The sequence below is a fragment of the Lasioglossum baleicum genome, chromosome 12, assembly GCF_051020765.1.
Source record: "Lasioglossum baleicum chromosome 12, iyLasBale1, whole genome shotgun sequence".
NCBI classification, from domain to species: Eukaryota; Metazoa; Arthropoda; class Insecta; order Hymenoptera; family Halictidae; genus Lasioglossum; species Lasioglossum baleicum.
Window position 1 is genome coordinate 8,881,844 of NC_134940.1, and position 16,665 is coordinate 8,898,508.

Genomic DNA, 16,665 nt, shown 5'->3' on the forward strand with positions numbered 1-16,665 from the left:
TGAATTGTACTTCACGAAGCTCCTTGCATGTTGGATTTACTTAACCCTCATACGCTTCTCATGAATAGTTGCATAAAAGAGACTAGGATAATAATTCACCCATGTTTGCTCTACACGTGAAATTAATAGATTATGTTCCATTTGCAGTGTTGGGCAAATTTTATTTTAAATAATAAATAAACGTGTGATTTTAATAGCAAATAATAACTAAACTTTTTATTTATAAATAATAACTAAACTATTTATTATTTCTTATTTGCAAATAAAAGATTATTTATTATTTGGATTGAGGTGGAAATCAAATAAATAGTTTTTGGTCTTCTCTTATTTCTTGTATTTTGTAAACACGTGCGCGTTTTTTGTCCGCTATAGCAACCTTTTCAGGTATACCGCCAGGGGTCGGGCCCGTCCGGAGGGCCTCCAGCTGCCTATAAAAAAATACAATTTAATTTATTATTTGTCAATACAAATAATAATTGAAATTGTATTTGTAAATAACAATTAACTTTATTATTTTAAATAATTCTATTTAGACTTGCTCAGATAATAGATAATTATTTTTGCTTTTTATTTGAATATCCAAATAACAAATAACTTGTTATTTAAATTTTTATTTAAATAAAATTTATTGCCCGGCACTATCCATTTGTAACGTCACATTTTAAAGAAATACATCTCACAACATAGACATAAAGGGATCAATGGGTGAATTTTTACCATGAGGATCGTATAAGGGTTAATGCAATGACTTATTTAGTCATTCTATATATGTTTGACTAAAAAATCCTTTCTTAAAGTATAAATTCGTTGCATAGATTATATTACATTAACATCTTCGTATTCAACAAGACCTCCTTGAAGAATTCTTTTAATGTGAATTATACTTCGTGGTATGTTTGATTGAAGAAGTCTGACTCGAGCAAGATCCTCTTAGAAAAGGTCGGTTCGTGTCAGAAATTCGTATTCAAGTTTCCCTATTACGTTTACAACTTGTTAAAAGTATCATAGGAATATTCCAATATTAGCGCGATCGTGATTTCCCTTTCGGAATCACGATACTTCGCGGACGACCTTTAAGCAAACTCTCTCCCGTTGAACTTCAGCTCCTCGAAGTCTAATCCCATCGAATGTGAATTCCGCTTCGGAAACTTTCTGTATCGAATGTTGGAAAGTTCGCGCGAGTGTTTGTTTGAGCTCGTTCCTTCATTTCGCTAGTTCGACTCGGCTGGTTGCGTCGAACGTATCGACGTGCGCACAAAAACGTATAGTCGGTCGTTCGGTAGCATAGTGTGCGTCCTTGTGCACTCTTAGATCGAATCTAAATAAACGATGAGCCGGTAATTTGCCTCAATGTTACGATCGCGCGATTAATCTATTAACGGAGTATCGATTCGGCTCTATCATTCGCGATTCGTTGCAGTTACAGATGAAATCGACGAATTTTGTATATAATATAATTATTTAACCTACTGAGCGATTTACTGGTCCTAACAGAACTCATGACTGTGGAGATAATGTAAAAAGTTGCAGTAAAAAGTTCATCTAATATTGTGGGAAGTGAACTATGAAACACGATGTTTAAGCGATGGAAACTAGAGTGTAACAACGTCGTTACCCGTCGGGACGAAGTGACCGAAAAATAAACGAAAAAAGGCTCTCCCTTATCATAGCTCACGCAAATGCGACCCGTGAGTCAATTTTCTCGGCGTTATTCTTCGGCAACTGGCCCCCGAGCGATTTTCCCTCGCGTTTTCCACTTTGAATGGACTCTTTCATAACCGAAGTCACGTATTAGAGACGGAACAGTTTCAAACAAACTTGTTCCTTTAAGGCTTGCGTCGTAAGTCACGCTAGAAAAAGGCGGAGGCATTCGAGCGACAAGAAAATCGAAGTGTACTATACACAGCCGTGTGTACTACATTGAAGGAAATTACAACGCTGAACGATGATGTCGGATCTAGTTACATTTCTGATGGAAAGTACACTGCGGATTTTCATGCAAAACTGTCTGAATTAATTGTTATTAAGTCGATAATCTCGAAATAGATTGAACGAAAGTTCTGCTTCGGACTGATGTATGAACGCAGCGGCTTCGCGAGAAGATGAATGGGCGTTTTTGAAAATTTTTCGGGGTGATCGATGGCGCACAGTTCAGGGGAGAAATTTCACAGTGGAAGCACAGTCGATGCAGGCGGCTATCTGATCACGAAGCCAGTGCGAAAGCGTCTGCAGCGGCGTTTCAGATAACGCAAACGAACGGAAGCGGAGCGAAAGCGACACCTATGCTCTGGTGTGCGGCTCACGAAACGCGCTATCGGCTGAAATTCCGTCGGCTCTACATCCGGTTCTTCATTTGCGGCTACTTTGCGCTCGTGTCTGCCGTTATCTAGCCCCCCCCCCCGACCCTTCTGTCCGGTCGTTCCCCTTTGGATATTCCCTTTTATTGCCGAGGGTGAAGGCACCCCGCAACGAACTTCCACGATTCCTCCAGCGGAAAACTCGGTTCTTCGCTCGGAGAGAAATTTCCGCTTCGTTCTATTCCACTTGAAACGTCGAAATGAATTTTGTTAGCGGTTCTGCAGTCGTACTCGATGGAATTAAGCTGTTAGCTTGGAAGATGGCGCACACTGGGGATGACTTTGATGGCAGTAGACGTGTGTCTGTTAGAGGAGTTTTCGAAAATGCTCTTTTAAATTAATTTGCATTAATACGAACACGAAGTTTGTTGGCACAGTAGGATGGAACCACGTTGGAACCGGTTTCAGGTCTTTCACGATCTATTCCCAGCCAGATGATGTTGATAACATTTTTAGCACTGACACTGATTTATTTACTGGTTGTATTTTTATTTCTGCCAAGTGGAAGAATTTTTATAGCTGCAGACATCCATATTTATTTAAGTGAGAACCTCTTTGAAACCGCGCGTTTTAAGGTCTTTGACGATTTATTTCGAGATCGGTGATCTTAATAAAAGTGTTTTCGGTACAGTCGCTGATTTATTCATTGTATTTTCGTCTCTGTATAATGACAATATTTTTACGAGTTCGGGAACAGAGATTTATTTATTTATTCCACTGCGCGAATGACGTGGACCCTCTGTTTGACACCGTTCCGAGGTCTTTGATGATTTTTTTCGAACTGGCTGATGCTAATGAAATTATTTTTTGCACTGATTCATTGATCATATTTTTGTTTCGGTAAAGTAAGACTTTTTTAAATGTGGAAACAAAGATTTATTTATTGTAGGGCAAGTATAGAATGTGGAGCGAAAATTAACTATGATTGACAAATCAGTAGGACTTGAAATCGGAGCATGACGTTAGGCAAATATTAACGTTGAACTAGTAATGGTTGGCACCGCTAAACATTGTCACTAACTACTTCAATAATATTGACGATCCTTTGAGTAGTTCGCGCTGCGAGGATCAAAGTGCATATCCTTAATGAAGCTCAACTCCTCGCCAAGTACTCTGTTAAGAGCACCGAACTATGCTAAATCCATTTCTATTGAAACGTTCCCGCGAACAATTACACTTCGACAGCGATTCTAACAAGGGCGATATCGAGTCCTCTCTAAATGGAAATGACTTTCATTAAATAACAAAAGACCTTTCATTATGTGCAGAAGAAAATTGCTACATACTTTGGCGACCATTTAAAAACGACACTGAAACCACAATTATCCCTTCGAACGACTAAAAAAAGAAATAATAAAATTAAAATAAAATTTGTATGATAAATGGATCTCTATTGTACATCACGCGCGCGCGCGCGAGCATGCTACCCAATTATTGAACATGCATACCTGCACGGAAGTTTTAAAAATTTTGGCGATGCATGGTACAGTTTCGTTTTATTCCCGGCCCGTAAAAATGTAGAAATGAATAGGAATGAGGAGGATAAAATTTCGCCCGGTTTATGCCTCCTTAAATTCTCTATACAAATGCAAGTTTCCATAAAGTTCTATGACCTAATCACGAGTAGCGTTACAATGACGGATCCTGACGAGATTCACATGTAATATTCAAAAATAGCGTTCTTTTTACGATTTCTGGAATTGAAAGGATTTAATGTAGCATTATGGGAATTTTCGGGACTGATATCCGACGTTGCCCCTGTACGTGCAGCTACAAATTGGGATGGCGAAATTAGGATTTCACAACATGCAAAGACACACATTAGGATAAGGAAATGAGAAGCACTTCCGCGAGTACACACTATTTTCCGTGTCTCTCAACACAGGGGTGGAACCGGGAGTGAGAACACAGTGTTCGTTTCAGAAACGCGTACGGCTTCTCCGTGGCGATATTATAAACAGGGAAAATCGCCCTCCCGGAATAGTTTTGCCTGGATTTGCCTCGATAAAAGACCGGGGAAATTGTCTGGGCAAATGCGAGGCTTCTCGATCGTTCCCGTTGTCTTCCCGTCGTTCCACGGCACGATAAGCGAACGATGAAAAGACGCAATGGTCCTGAACATCTACAGAAACAAAGGAAACTGAACGCGGAGCCTGGGACGACACTTAACCCTCGTACGAGCTTCAGGAACAGATACACAATATAAATCCTAGCTTTAAAAAGCTAATCCGTCACAAAAATTTATAAAAAATGTTAATGAAAAAAATATTCTTATACTCTTCTTAAATGCAACAATAAGTGGGAAAAAAAATTCCCGAAGTTCAATAATGACTCTGATCATTTCGTCCAACGTTGTTCTTCTCGGTTTCAGTTTTCCGTAATAATATTTCCGCAAGCCGGTAGATGGTTATCTCGGTCTGGTTATAAAATTCCACTCGTCGCGCCGATTCCAGCCGAGGTTCGTTAAAATATTCCGATTGATGAGGCCGATGGGAAGTCGATAGGGGGTCCAGGGCGCTCTCCCGTTGACAAATTAATCGCTGAAACAGGGAATCGGTGCCGCTTTAATTCGCCTTGACGCCAGAGAGAAAGATAGTGAGTATTCTTAGAGGGCACTCCTCGGAATTATGGAATTGGGACATGTAAACGTGAAGGACAAGCACGCTGGAGCCGGGCCGGAGCCGCGGACTCGAATATCGTGTTTGAAGCCGCCATCACTGTCCATTAATTAAAGTCGCGCCGGGGAAAGCCCAAAGGACGGCCTTCGCATCGGGGATCTTCCTTGCAGAGACTTTGATCTGCGGCTTTCACGTCCCTCGCCAATAATTTATTGAAACCGCCACTTCCTTCCCTCCTTCTTCTCTACTTCGACGCCATGGGGACACTTAACTTCGTTCCGCGTTCATTCGATTTTTATTCAATTTCCGACCACGCCGCCGCCGTCGGACTGCGACTGGAAAGAAAGATTTGCGGCGATTCTGTTATTTAATACACTAGATGGTTGCTCGGTGCAGCGGATTTCAATGCAATCCCTACAGTTGTTTCTTTGATTTTCTTTCGACATTGTTTGTCTGGCTACAACATTTATTTCATTCATGACGCGAGTAATTGAATGGAAAGAGACTTTATGTCAACTTATTAAATTCATGTTCATGAGTGGTTTTATTGGGTGCATTCAACCTTGACGCAAGCTCCACATTGGCTCCATCAATTTATTTGATTAATTTCCAGTTCATAATGCAACAATTGCGATAAATGATTGTCTGTTACTTTTCTATTGAAATGTGTTTTCTCCACACTGTTTCTGTCTGGCTACAACATTTATTTCATTCATGATGCGAGTAATTGAATGGAAAGAGACTTCTATGACAACTTATTAAATTCATGTTCACGAGTAGTTACATTGGGTACATTCAACCTTGATGCAAGCACCGTAATTCAAGAATTGCGATAAATGACTGTCTGTTCTTCTTTTATTGAAATTTGTTTTCTCCACACTGTTTGTCTGGTTACAACATTTATTTCATTTCAGAAAACACAGATTTAATGCGTGGTTAAAATAAATTTGTACAAGGTACATTTTTTAAATGTTAGAACAGATTGGTTCTGCAGTGTTTCGAGGGAAAATTGTGGCGTCGGTATCTGCGAAACCGAATTATCAAAAGGCGAATGGATTTCTCTGTGTTTGCAAGGGAGGAGTCGTGCAGGGAGCCGCAGCTAATGAGCACTTTTCAGAGAGTTCCCGGTCGTTACAACTCCTAATTGGATATCATTGGACTCTCCGTAGCCCCTCCGTAGTCCCCAGCTAATAAAAGTTCGATAACTCAGCGTCGAACGCGTCTCGCCGCCGTTAACTCTTTAACTTAGGAGGAAATAGACGAACATTAGGAGTTTCACTACCGCATTAAGTCGAGCCCGATGAAATTAGGCTAGCTATGGTAACGGGGAGTTAGGTGTGGAATGGGATCATCGTTGAGGGGAGACGATCCGAGAGGATCCACGCGTTGCTGTGACACTGATGAACTTCGAAACTTCCTCCTCAGGAACGGAATTAAGTAGCGTAACAACTTCCCGCGCAATTATTTTTCATTAAGTAAACAGACATCTTAATGAACACGATTTATATATTTCAATAAAAACATTAACTATCGTCGGAATCATTTTCCGTAAGATAAATAGCCGCTTCGTGGATGAGAAAAACGGTTATTTGATCTTCAATTTTATGAGCTACTTTATTATTAATATAAACACGAATAATCGAGAAAAGAATTTTAATTAAATTTTTAAATGAAGAATTGAATTAAATTTGTTATTTATTTTATCCGTCCTTCGACGAAAATACTGTGACATTTTACTTTATAATTTAATGATAATTGTGGGGTTCGTTCGACGGAAGAAAAATTGCTGAATGTGTTCTAATTTGCCAGTTTCCGTGGTCGATAGAGTCCGAAATTTATACGTAGAATTTTCCGTGTTCGAAGGGAAAAAGTTGAACGCGCCGACGACTTATGGATTACGCGTCCGCGGCGAGTAAATTAGTACAGATGCGTTCTAAATCCTGCGAGTGGCCAGGGAAAACGATTTCTTTCGTGTTTGCGTCCCGAGTGAAATATTTCCGAGAGAGAGAGAGAGTTAATAACGCTGAAGCAGTTATCCAGAAGAAACCGAGGGGGAAACAGGCCGAAATTAGCGTCGATCAAGTTGATCAAGATACCGTGGTATCTCGTTTCACGATCAAGTTCAGTTGCATTCAATTTAATTCACTCTCCGTGCATATTTCAAGTTAGCGTGTACATTAACACTCGTATTTATGCAGTTGAAGGTTGCAGTTGCAACTAAATGGTGATGCTAAACGGTTGAAATAAGCGACAGCGTGTACCGGGAGGTCCTCCTGAAACAAAAGGAAGAGACTGGTCTAACGAGCTCATCAGCGCCTGCGGAATAGTGAGAACGAGGCTGCATTATAAATGCATAAACACTTCGGACTGGCAAAAACGGAATAACACTGCGCAATCCTTAGTTTAATTATTTCATCCGAATTTTAATGAACGCGTACCTTCGCGTAATCACCAGGACCATTATCTCTCTTCTATAATAAAAATGATGTAAAATAAACCGGCGTAAAAATAGGGTCACACGATTAATTTTAACTAAATTGTGCATAAAATTAAATAGTAATCAATTCTAGCCGGATTACGATGTCCTAAAAATTTCAAAAATGTTCCAGAGACTAGACAGGTGTATTTTCACAGTCTGAAAGCGATTGCTATCGGAATTTGCGAAGCCAGTTGTTTAAGCAGCTTTGGCGGTTCGCCCGTTGGGAAACGCGCGTCCCGCAAAATTTACAAATTCAGCAAACACTCCATGTTTTCGGATAACGCTTGTCCGCCAGAAGAATGGCGATCCGACGCCGCTCGAAATCGTAATTAGTACTGTGTTGCGTACCATCGAAAGTTTGCTCAAACAGTAGACAATTGGATCCGCCGGTAGTCCTCCAATTAAAACTTGCGTGAGTTCGCTATCGAAGTTAACAGCTTACTAGAGCCAACTTAAGTGAATCTTGGGCAAACGGGACTCGTCGCAATTTTCCCGGCGTTCTAGACGTTTTCTGAATACCTGCTTTCAATACTCTTCAACTTCTTAATCACCTATCCGTCGAACTATTGATTGAACGGCTTGGCTACGTCAGGCGGCTAATCAGTCAGAGGATATTTATCATTCCACCAATTTTACAACTCGACGTTGACAATTTAGCTGAATTGTTAATTTTTCAAACATTAACATAAAGAACCATAAATGGAAAAAATTTGTAGACTCCGTGAAATTTTGAATTATGATAATTTAGTGAAATCAGGATGCAAAAACGAATGGAATTCCAGTGTTAACGGTCCAGATTGGACCGGAAATCATAGCGAAATGTACGAATGCCGTCGTTAAGTCTCGGGCTTCTGTATCACGGTGGAAACGTGACGGGATTGCTAAAGGAAATCTGTGACGCCGATAAATCTCTGAAAAAGGTTGAGATAACAGCCTCGAGGAGTCTATACTATACTATTCCCAAGTTTGTGTGTTTTAACAGCATTTGTTTTAAATTATGGCAATTTGTATGAGACAGATTGTTACACGTCTGGAAACTTTGTAAAATATAAATAGAATGTTAATACACAAATTGCCCGACGTTATAGCAAAGATTTATTGGTGACAGGATTATTATTAGCCGAATCAATAAGCAATCCCCTATTTCCTGATAAATGCAACATATATTTTTAGGAAACATTATAGTCTGCGCTATTTTCGCACAACGTTCGTTCATTGATTTTTACTGAATAGAAATAAAGTGACGAATTTTTCAAGTACAACAAATTTCGATAGGAATATTTTAACATGTAGTTCAAGTAGAAGGAACTTTGTCGACGTGCCAAGTTTCGTTTGTTCTGAAAACTCGATGAAATATTTACGGTTTCTGTTACGCTTTCAGAAATTGCTCTCGACCCTTGCAGTAACTGAGACATTGGAATAATTTCAACTAGTTGAGGTAGATAAATATTTAAAGCAGCAAACATGGTGAAGCGAGACTGCAACAATTTTTAACTAGCTGTAAAAGCTTCGAGAATATTTTTCAGTAGACTGCGGGTTCTATGCATTTACCATAAAAATGGGTAGGGACAATTTAAAGCAGTGAACATATTAAACGGATTTAAGGACATCAGTGTATAAATTTCAGCTTAATAAGATAATTAAAAATTTAAATTAAAAAAATGTTTAATATTCCATGTTTTTAAGACGGACTAAAAAGTATAAATAATTTTTCCTAGACACATACAGATTCCTAACCCCAAACAGATAGTCCTGAAAATTTGTGATTGTGAATATTGAATAGAGCTATGAAAATACTTGTAAGATTTAAAACGAAAAACTTGGGGCACAAGATAATAATAAGAAGTGTTGAAGAGTAGCTGCCGTTGATAAAACTCACACAACAGTTCATATCATTTGCAGTGCAATAAAATTGTTAGCGACTTAGGTGAACTATTCATGCATCAATTATCTATTGATTTACAAGTATTTTCATAGCTATTAAAAATTCACAATCACAAATTTTCACGACTATCTGTATGGGATTAGGAATCTGTATGTGGGACTAGGAAAAATTATTTTATACTTTTTAGTCCGTCTTAAAAACGTGGTATGTTAAAATTTTTTTTAAATTTAAATAATTATTTTCTGCTTTTTAATCTTGTGTGTGCGAAATTTTTCAATCGATTTTTTTCTTAATCCGGATTGAACCTTGTGGTTCAAAAGATACAGCCTTTTAAAGGTAGGACAGACAGACGGACGCACAGATAGCGTGAGCTTAGTAATAGGGTTCCGTACGGATGTATCAGTTTCAGGTCTCTAGCTCATCGGGAAGTTAGTTTAAAATCAATTGCAAAAGTACCGAACAGACAAACAGACAGACAAGAAAGCGAGTTAATAAAAACGTGGTAAAAAGGAACAAATTTTGGTTTTATTCCTGTCACTTGCAATCAACGTATAAACATTTATTATTTTGCATACAGATCTGAAGTCTAGCGATTAGAGATTATGAGAATACTAGCGAGGGTGCTAACGAGTCTGTCGCCGTTCTGTTTCAGGAAATGGCCACGTGACGCGACAGAGGAGAACCCCGGCCGCAAGATGAACACGAACGGCAATGTCGGCTCGCAGGAGGGTGGGAACGGTGCCGATTACGGATCGAGCGAGGAGACGGCAGCCCTGCTGAGCAGGGCGCCACCCCCGCCGGTCGTGGTTGCCGCGGCGTCTCAGGGCAAGCCGGTGCTCACGCGACAGGATCGGGCGACTTTTTTGGTCGCATCGCCACAGTTGTCCGTCTCGGGGCTCGGCGGCTCCGAGGAGAGCGGCACCAACGAAGACCCGGCGACAAGATCGGTACCCGATATCGAGCTGCATTGTAGACTGGATGGCGACATTCAGATGCAGTCACCGCTGCCACAACCACAGCAACCGCAGGCTCAGGTACAGCAGCCGGTCGTAACGACGTTGTACCGCTCCAGACAGCCCTCCTATCAGTACAGGTGTCGGTGCGATCGAAGGGACTCGCTCGCGCCTTCGTCTGCCCTTCATCTTGCACGCAGCGTCTCCAGGTTAGTACCGTTAGCATACTTCGAGTCAATTGTTAGCCGACTTCGAAAAAGGAGGAGATTACCCAATTCGATCTGTATGTGCCTGTATGTTCACCGATTACGCCGAGATGGATGGACCAATCGGAACGAAACCTTTTGCATCTTGTAGAGTATGTCCCCGGGGTGGTCCCGTGAAAAACAAATTTTGCATTTTTTCATTCTTTGCGGTTTCTATTGCAAACAACCAATAAGACCGAAAAACTATCCTACGGTGTTCTACAAATTCTGCTCGTTCCACTAAAAAGTGTGTAATAAAAAAATTTTAGAAAAAAAAAATAAACCGACTTCGAGAAAACGCACTAAAAAAAATGCACTAAAAAGTATGAAATAATTTCCATTTAATTTGTGTGAATATACACACGAACTTGAATACAATATAACCTTTTCGGAGGCGGCGCGGCGCGGCGCAATATTGGAAATTGTCTAAATGACAGATGTTGCTGATCATGATTTCATTGGAATATAGTGAACTTGGAAATGAGTAGGTCGCAAGAGAAGATACATTAATATGCGAAAGCATGTAGAAGAATTTATGGATTTTCGTAATTTCCAGTGTCGAAAATTTTCAATTTTGCGCCGCCTCCGAAGAGATTGCATTGTGTTTAAGTTCGTGTGTATTCACATAAATTAAATGGAAATTATTTCATACATTTTAGTGCATTTTTTCGAATTCGGTTTAATTTTTTTATAATAGGATGACTGCCCGTAGGAAATTATAAACGTTCCACGGCTTAAAATGAAGATGGAAGATCGCAATTCATGATAGGGTGCTTTAGTTTCTCAAATAAAATCATGTATGAGAATCAATGGAACCCGATCGTCTGTGTGACTAAAATATGCTTGATTTTAAGGGCATACGTGGAGTTAATTTTAGAATGACTTCCCGTAGGAATTTTTTAATGTTCGACGGCTTGAATCAAAGGTGGACTATCGCACTTTATGATAGGGCAATCTAGATTAAAAAGGAATCACGAGGTCGTGCCAAGAATCCAACGAAACCCGACCGTCTTGGTGAAAATTGGATTTTTAATGCTATTATGATTCGAGTCAGAATAAATTTAATCGTGCTTGCAACAGCAGTGTCGGATTTCAATAGTTTCCTGGAACGAGTCGTGGAAAATTGTTTCCCGGTGAAAAGTATTCGATGTTCCGTAAGAATTCGCGCGAATTTTCGTCGGGAAGCATTCCAGATGGTTCCGCGCAGGTTGAAGCAGCATTTAAAGGGCTGTATCCAGCGACCCTTGGCTTAAACATTCGAAACTCCAGTACACGAGGGGATTCCACGAGGTACGTTCTCCTCGTAGCAAACCTTCTTCGATGCGCGTCGGAATATCGCGGGGGAACTTTGAACTTCGGAACTCCGACAGTTACATAAATTGCAAACTTCTCCCGAGTGCCCGACGCTATCCCAAATACATTCCCGTGTCCGAACTGTTATTGTTGACTTAGAAATTCATTCTGTAATCGGCGCACGGTGGCCGACCCACGCGAAATAATAGACACACGGTCGCGCCGCGACGGGGAAACAACCCGCGAATGGGAGTTTAATTATGGGGGAAATGGTAGTTTGCCGGAGTTCCGAATTGCGGAGCCGGTGGCACGTTTTGCGGGCTAACGGCGTGCAGAGAAACGGGCTTGATCGCTCCTCGGATAACTGGAGCACGTCGTTTTTAAGCTGTCTTGTTAGCAATCTTCGTCTGCCTGTCAGAACTTGTACACTCCTGTTTACAAACATTTTATTCAGCATCCTATGGATTTTTCTTATTTTGTGCTTTCGATTCTGAAACGTATTTATTTCTCCATAATTTTATTACCATTCTCGATATGTTTGTTCCAAGTGTACGAGTACGAATAAAATGCAATTCGTGGAATTAAAACCTAAACTAAAAGTGAATGAATATGAACCAAGTATTGTAGAAATATTTGAAGAGACGTACGAGAGAAATATTAAGACACATTATTTAATTAAATTTTAGCAAGTTACGTAGTAGAAAAAATACTGGACTGTAAAAATGTTTAAAAAGCGAAGAAACAGGATTCACTGAATCTGAAAATTGGAAATATAATTTACAGTGATCAGGAGCGAAGCTAACGAAGCACCGTGTAATTGAATCGAACGAAATTAGAGGAAGTCACGGTATAAACTGAACGTTGGAGAATAATAATCCGAGCACGGAGAAGATAGAATTCCTTTCCAACGGACGATCGCCCATTCCCAACTCTGCGGGATCGTTTTAAAGGTATGCAGATGGCTATCTGATGGCTATGATGTTAAACGTACGCTGGAAGAACTTTCTAAATTCAGGTCAAGTGATAGCATCGCCAAAAAGGAAACCATATTCACCCCACAATGACGCGCTTGGAACGTCCTTATGCAACATTCAAGACACCGACGGAAAAAATTGACCGTCGAGTTCTCACCTCTGAGAATATCTCGAAGAAACTCGTGGAATGTCAATTTTCAAGCCTGTAAACTCTTTTCAGAATTTTCTTGCGATTAAAAACATTATTCGTCCAATATTCTCGTCGATATAATATTAAATAAATTTGTTCGTTATCCTCCACCTCCGAGTCGTATTCTCGACCTCCAATTTGGCAATTAATTGAATTACGCAAATTTACAGGCAAATTAGCGCAATTTACACAGCCCTAATTAAATAGCGAATCGATTCAATTGCCGGTCGATCGGTATTTGCTTAATAATTATGGCAACGACGGCACGGGGTCTAAATAGATTCAAGCAGGATAATCTCACAGGGAAGTTTGAAGAGAAAGTAATTCATCCCCCAATAGTTAATAACTTGAGTAACAGTGGGAAACGGCGGCTTCGCCTCGGAAGGCTTCTGTTGCCGAGTGTTCAACCCCACGAGCTTGTTTGCCGAAATCTGCCACTGTGTAGCAATCCCGAGAGGCGTGGGACGCCATTTCCTATTTCGAAATTTGCTACGACCGCGGTGTACTCGTTTCTACGTCGTGAAGCAAAATGCGACGCGCGGATTCTGCAACCGTGGAGAGAACTATCGCATGTATGCTGGGGAATTGTGTGTTAGACGGCTGCCGGTACTTTACATGGCAACCCTCGGGTGCCACGGGAAATTTGTGGCATTTAATTAATGTGCTAAACCGGGAGAAATTACCGGGACAATAACCAGCCTCTATAAATACCGAAAAATTTAATGGCCTTCGGATGTACGAATGGCGCTCTCGTAAATTGTCTCCTGAACATCATATCCTAGACTTCTAGATTCTCTAAACAAGGTAAATTTTCTTCTACATGTACAATACAAGACCTTGCTGTCAATGTTCACTATAGGCCTTTTTGTTAAAATAAACTGTAAATAAATAAGATCTTCCTGAAAATACAGTGACTCCCACTAATATTCGGGCACTCTTAAAAACACCATAACATTTTTAATATTGGAATATACGACTTGAAATTTTTGGAGAAGTTACAACAAATGGTTTGCTACACAACGTGACAAACATTTTTGAAAAAAACTGCAAGTTATCGGAATTGCAGAGGAAATACTAAAAGTTGTGTTTTTCAACTTTTTTATGTGTGCTTATATGGAAAATTTAGAAAACACGTTTCGCAGATATGTATCAATTAAACATATTCTGACAATTTCATCAAAATCGGTCGATGTAATGAGCTACAAGCATTTAAAGATGGGAAAAATTGCAGTTTTTCACGATTTTCGGCCTCCAACTGCAGTAATACTAAGGATTCTTACATCTTTCAATGCCTGTCGTTTTTTTCCCGCATCAACCGATTTCTATAAAACTTTCACAGTGCATATAAACACAGATCTACAAAACGTATTTTTTAAAATTTCAATATAGGCCCACATAAAAAGTTGTAAAATGTAACTTTCAGTATTTTCTCTAAAATTCCGACCAAATGCAATTTTTGAAAAAATTTCTTTTCACATCCTGTAGTAAACTAATTGTTCTAGCTTCCAAAAAAAAGTTTAAATCGCATAGTCCAATATCAAAAGAGTTTTGGTGACTAAGAGTATCCGAATATTGGTGGGAGTCACTGTAAATCCGAGAAACAGAAGTTGTACAGTTTATTCGATTCTTTCAGAATTGAAATAAATTGTGAATAAAATGACAGAGTTCTTCAACTTGTTTTGACGTTTTCTCTATTGCATATCGAATCTGCCTGCCTGTCAAGAATCGATAGGTCTGCAGATAATGCCTCACGTCGGGTAATAAATTCTCTGGTCCCCGTCTCTTCCGAAGTCAGCGACTCACAGAAAATATCTCGCACCCTATTTCTGGTCAGATTCACGCTATACAATATCCTTCATGAGCCATCTTACTCCACCCGTGAGAAGCTTTATTTACGGGCACTCTATCTACGAAATTGCTTTCATTCGTCTGCTCGCATTATATTTGCCCCGTGGCCCACAGAGATACTCACCGAGCAATCTTCCCTTTTATCTCGGACAGATCAACGGAATATGTAGATAGATGTGCCAATAACTCGTGAATTACACACCCTGGCAAAATATTTATATACACACAAATCTGCGCACAGTTCGATTCAATACGACTCCGTCGATTTCACGGTGGCTTTTGCCTATCGTTTTCGAAATCCCTCGAGCAGGCTTGAAATTGTCAATTGCTGACGTCACTCTCCAGAGTTCTTTTCACAGGGAAATTTTTTGAGTGTCGGAGTGGAGCGCAGAATGGGAAGTATGCTTAGTGACGTAACTGTTGACACTCGTCGATAGATACCGTGCTCCCAGCCCGTACAGCTTCGAATTTCATTGCAACTGCTTCCGTAACGAGCAGGAAGCTGCAAATCCGTAGAAAGAGTACGTCACGGAAACAAATAAAAATGGAAAATATTCTTTGAATATATTCTTTAAATGTAGTCTTTAAATAGAATCTTTAAGTATTTCCCTATCTTTAAAATCTGCAGTTTCCGAAAATATAAACAGTAAAAAAATAAAATTCAGCTCTCGCAGCTGTTGCGAAGCTTGCATCAAGAATTCACGGAGCTCTCCGTAGGGATCAAAAGAACTATTGCGTCTTTCCCGAGGAATCCGTTGGAGACGTCCACGACGTTCTCATCCGCAGAAAACCGTCCGGTCCGAGTGAACGGGCTAAATTCAAAGAAATGGGCATTGAAAATTTCGCGTTTCTCGACGGAAGATGGTCGAGGGCTGGATACAATTGGTCATTTCCCCTGGACGTAGAAATCTCTCGATCTTTCTCAGATATCCTCCTCGGACGATCTCGGTTCGAGCGGAACACGGTTTTCCTATCTGCGAATTTCGCCTGCGAATTTCCGCTTTCGAGACGTCCACAGTCGGAGATCGAAAACTCGACGAAGAGGATCTTGATGCTGTAAAGGAGACGGGTCCCCGAGTGCTCCATGGGATTTGCTGGGAGTCGCACGATGTTTCCACGATGGTCCGTTGTTCAGACCGAGACGATCTGCCGTATGCATTCGAGCACGGGACAGTAGATTATCCCATTTCCGCCGTGAAATATCGGCTTGCAACAATCGACCCATTCCCGAAAATATGCGGATTCGGTCAGACTTGTGCCAGAGGAAATGTTCTCTGCGAGATGTTCGGCGAATAGCTTTTTTGCAGAGGGATCTCGATTCTTACGAGTTTATTTGGATCGAGAGGTTCTCTGGAACAGGATTTTCAAACTGCTTCGGTTAAGGGGCTCCTCCAGATTTCATTTTTAGAGAAGGGACGGAAGGTGACAAATATTCGGTATTGTGCCAAAAGTTTCTTTCTCAATGTGCATATACAAACAACGTGACAATCTTTTGCCACTTTTTTAGTATTTTTTATTATCTGCAAGTACTTTTCATTATTTATTTACAAATAAATACACTTTTTTATTATTTACAAATAAATACAGTTTTATGATTTACAAATAAATACAGTTTTGTTATTTACAAATAAATACAGTTCTATTATTTACAAATAAATACAGTTCTATTATTTACAAATAAATACAGTTTTATTATTTACAAATAGATACAGTTTTATTATTTACAAATAAATACAGTTTTATTATTTACAAATAAATACACTGTTTTATTATTCACAGATAAATACACTTTTTTATTATTTACAAATAAATACACTTTTTTA

General features: G+C 39.9%; 1 protein-coding gene across 6 annotated transcripts in view; it reads left to right on the forward strand.

Moving 5' to 3' along the window:
• Sk (small conductance calcium-activated potassium channel) overlaps positions 1-16,665 on the forward strand; it is a 268,275-nt gene that overhangs the window by 63,257 nt on the left and 188,353 nt on the right. For all 6 annotated transcript variants that reach the window (XM_076434699.1, XM_076434703.1, XM_076434698.1 and 3 more), the window contains exon 2: positions 9,992-10,501. In XM_076434699.1, coding sequence (XP_076290814.1) covers positions 10,035-10,501 — 467 coding nt within the window. In that variant the 5' untranslated portion in view covers positions 9,992-10,034. The remainder of the gene's footprint in view (positions 1-9,991; positions 10,502-16,665) is intronic.